The sequence below is a fragment of the Nematolebias whitei genome, chromosome 3, assembly GCF_014905685.2.
Source record: "Nematolebias whitei isolate Nwh7 chromosome 3, NemWhi1, whole genome shotgun sequence".
NCBI classification, from domain to species: domain Eukaryota; kingdom Metazoa; phylum Chordata; class Actinopteri; order Cyprinodontiformes; family Rivulidae; genus Nematolebias; species Nematolebias whitei.
The window spans coordinates 2,043,717-2,045,529 of record NC_056500.1 but is presented as its reverse complement, the minus strand read 5'-3'; the positions used below and the strand labels follow the sequence as shown (position 1 = coordinate 2,045,529).

At 51.7% G+C, this 1,813-nt stretch overlaps 1 protein-coding gene across 3 annotated transcripts in view; it reads left to right on the top strand.

Moving 5' to 3' along the window:
- The first annotated feature begins 199 nt into the window (after positions 1–199).
- The window catches only part of tmem259 (transmembrane protein 259), a 16,701-nt gene continuing 15,087 nt past the window's right edge, over positions 200–1,813 (top strand). For all 3 annotated transcript variants that reach the window (XM_037697863.1, XM_037697861.1, XM_037697864.1), the window contains exons 1-3: positions 200–486; positions 679–1,032; positions 1,156–1,467. In XM_037697863.1, coding sequence (XP_037553791.1) covers positions 820–1,032; positions 1,156–1,467 — 525 coding nt within the window. In that variant the 5' untranslated portion in view covers positions 200–486; positions 679–819. The remainder of the gene's footprint in view (positions 487–678; positions 1,033–1,155; positions 1,468–1,813) is intronic.

The following is a 1,813-nucleotide window of genomic DNA, read 5'->3' as shown; positions in this document are numbered from 1 at the left end:
TCCTGACAGGCAGCGCTCAGGGAGTAGAACACCATTGTCCTGACAGGCAGCGCTCAGGGAGTAGAACACCAGTCTCCTGACAGGCAGCGCTCAGGGAGTAGAACACCAGTCTCCTGACAGGCAGCGCTCAGGGAGTAGAACACCAGTCTCCTGACAGACAGCGCTCAGGGAGAAGGAGATGATCTACGCAGCCGCAGACTGAAGCTGTGTTTCCGGTCTGGCTATGATCTGGTGCTAACAGCAGACGTTAACCTCTGTTAGCTAAAATCTCGGAGTCAGATTCAGCTTCCGGGGACTCAGATCGGGTCCCCGTCTTCCTCCTGTAGTCGGATCCTGCTGGTTCGGCTCGTCAGTCGGTCCTGAAGCCGCCAGCTGGGGCTGAACTCCGTCGTCAGCAGACTGGGCCGCCTGCTTAGGTGACTAGCATCGAGCTAACAGCTAGCTGCTTCCTGTCGATGAAAACACCGCGAGGAACGTCAGAGCCAGGTGAGTCAGACACACCTGACAGCCCACAGATGTTCACCTGCAAAGAGCCAAACACTCCGGGATCTGCCGATCGGTTCTGATCAGTGACCTCGGTCAGCTGATCGCAGCCTCAGGACCTGACAACCAGACCAGTTTCAGCTCAGAACCCAGTTGTTTGGTAGTGGATCTGAGTCGTGTGCTTGTCTCCTTCAGGTGTGTGAACTGATCCAGGTGGGCCTTACCTGTGGATGGTCCTGCCTGAGTCGGCTCGATACCTCCTTCACCCTCCTGACTGCAGTCATGTTGACCTAAAACTGGACCCAGAACCATCAGAGTCCTGCAGAGACCAGTGCCATGTCGGAGAACCAGGCCAACAACAACAATGTTCCTGTGAACAACAACAACATGGGGCCCAACAGGATCCGGAACCCCAACATCAACCAGAACCCTCTCATCAACGTACGAGACCGCCTCTTCCACGCCCTCTTCTTCAAGATGGCCGTCACGTATGCACGCCTCTTTCCACCGTCCTTCAGGAGGGTCTTCGAGTTCTTCGTCCTTTTAAAGGTGAGACACCTGGGTTCATATGGGCCAGAACCTGGACAGAATACAGGTCTCAGATGTTCTGCAAACTTCTAGTAGAATGCGGTGGCTCCTGGTTGGCTAACACCTTCACCTTTTCTCCATCAGGCGCTCTTTGTCCTCTTCATCCTTGCCTACATACACATCGCCTTCTCCCGCTCCCCCATCAACTGTCTGGAGGCGGTCCGGGACCGCTGGCCTCGGGACGGCATCCTGAGGGTGGAGATTCAGAGAAACTCCAGCCGGGTCGCTGTCTTCCTGCAGAACTATGAGTCCGCCGGAGTCCACGAGGACCTGGATGCTGAGGAAGACCAAGAAAGAAGTCCTGAGGCTGGACTCGGGCTGGCACTGCCACCGGAGGAGGGCGAGGATGAGGAGGAGATGACTGTGGACATGTTTGAGTCTAATGGCACCGAAAAGGTAAGTTAGGATCCACACCTGTCCTCAGCTTTCTGTCCTTCAGTTTGTTTACAGTCAAGTCAACTTTATTAATAGACACATTTAAAACAGAACCTGTTATCAAAGTGCTAATCAACAACAACAACAACAATCAATGAGTACATTAAAGAGAAAAATATATAAACATATATATACAATACACTAATAATAATAACTGAAGAATTAATAAAAAGCATTTAAAACATGGTCACAGATTAAAAAACACTAGATCAATTTACACTGAGTGAAATGTCTGAGAGAACAGATGAGTTTTAATCAGAGATTTGAAGTGAGGAAGGGAGGGGGCCTGCCTGATGTTGGGGGGGGG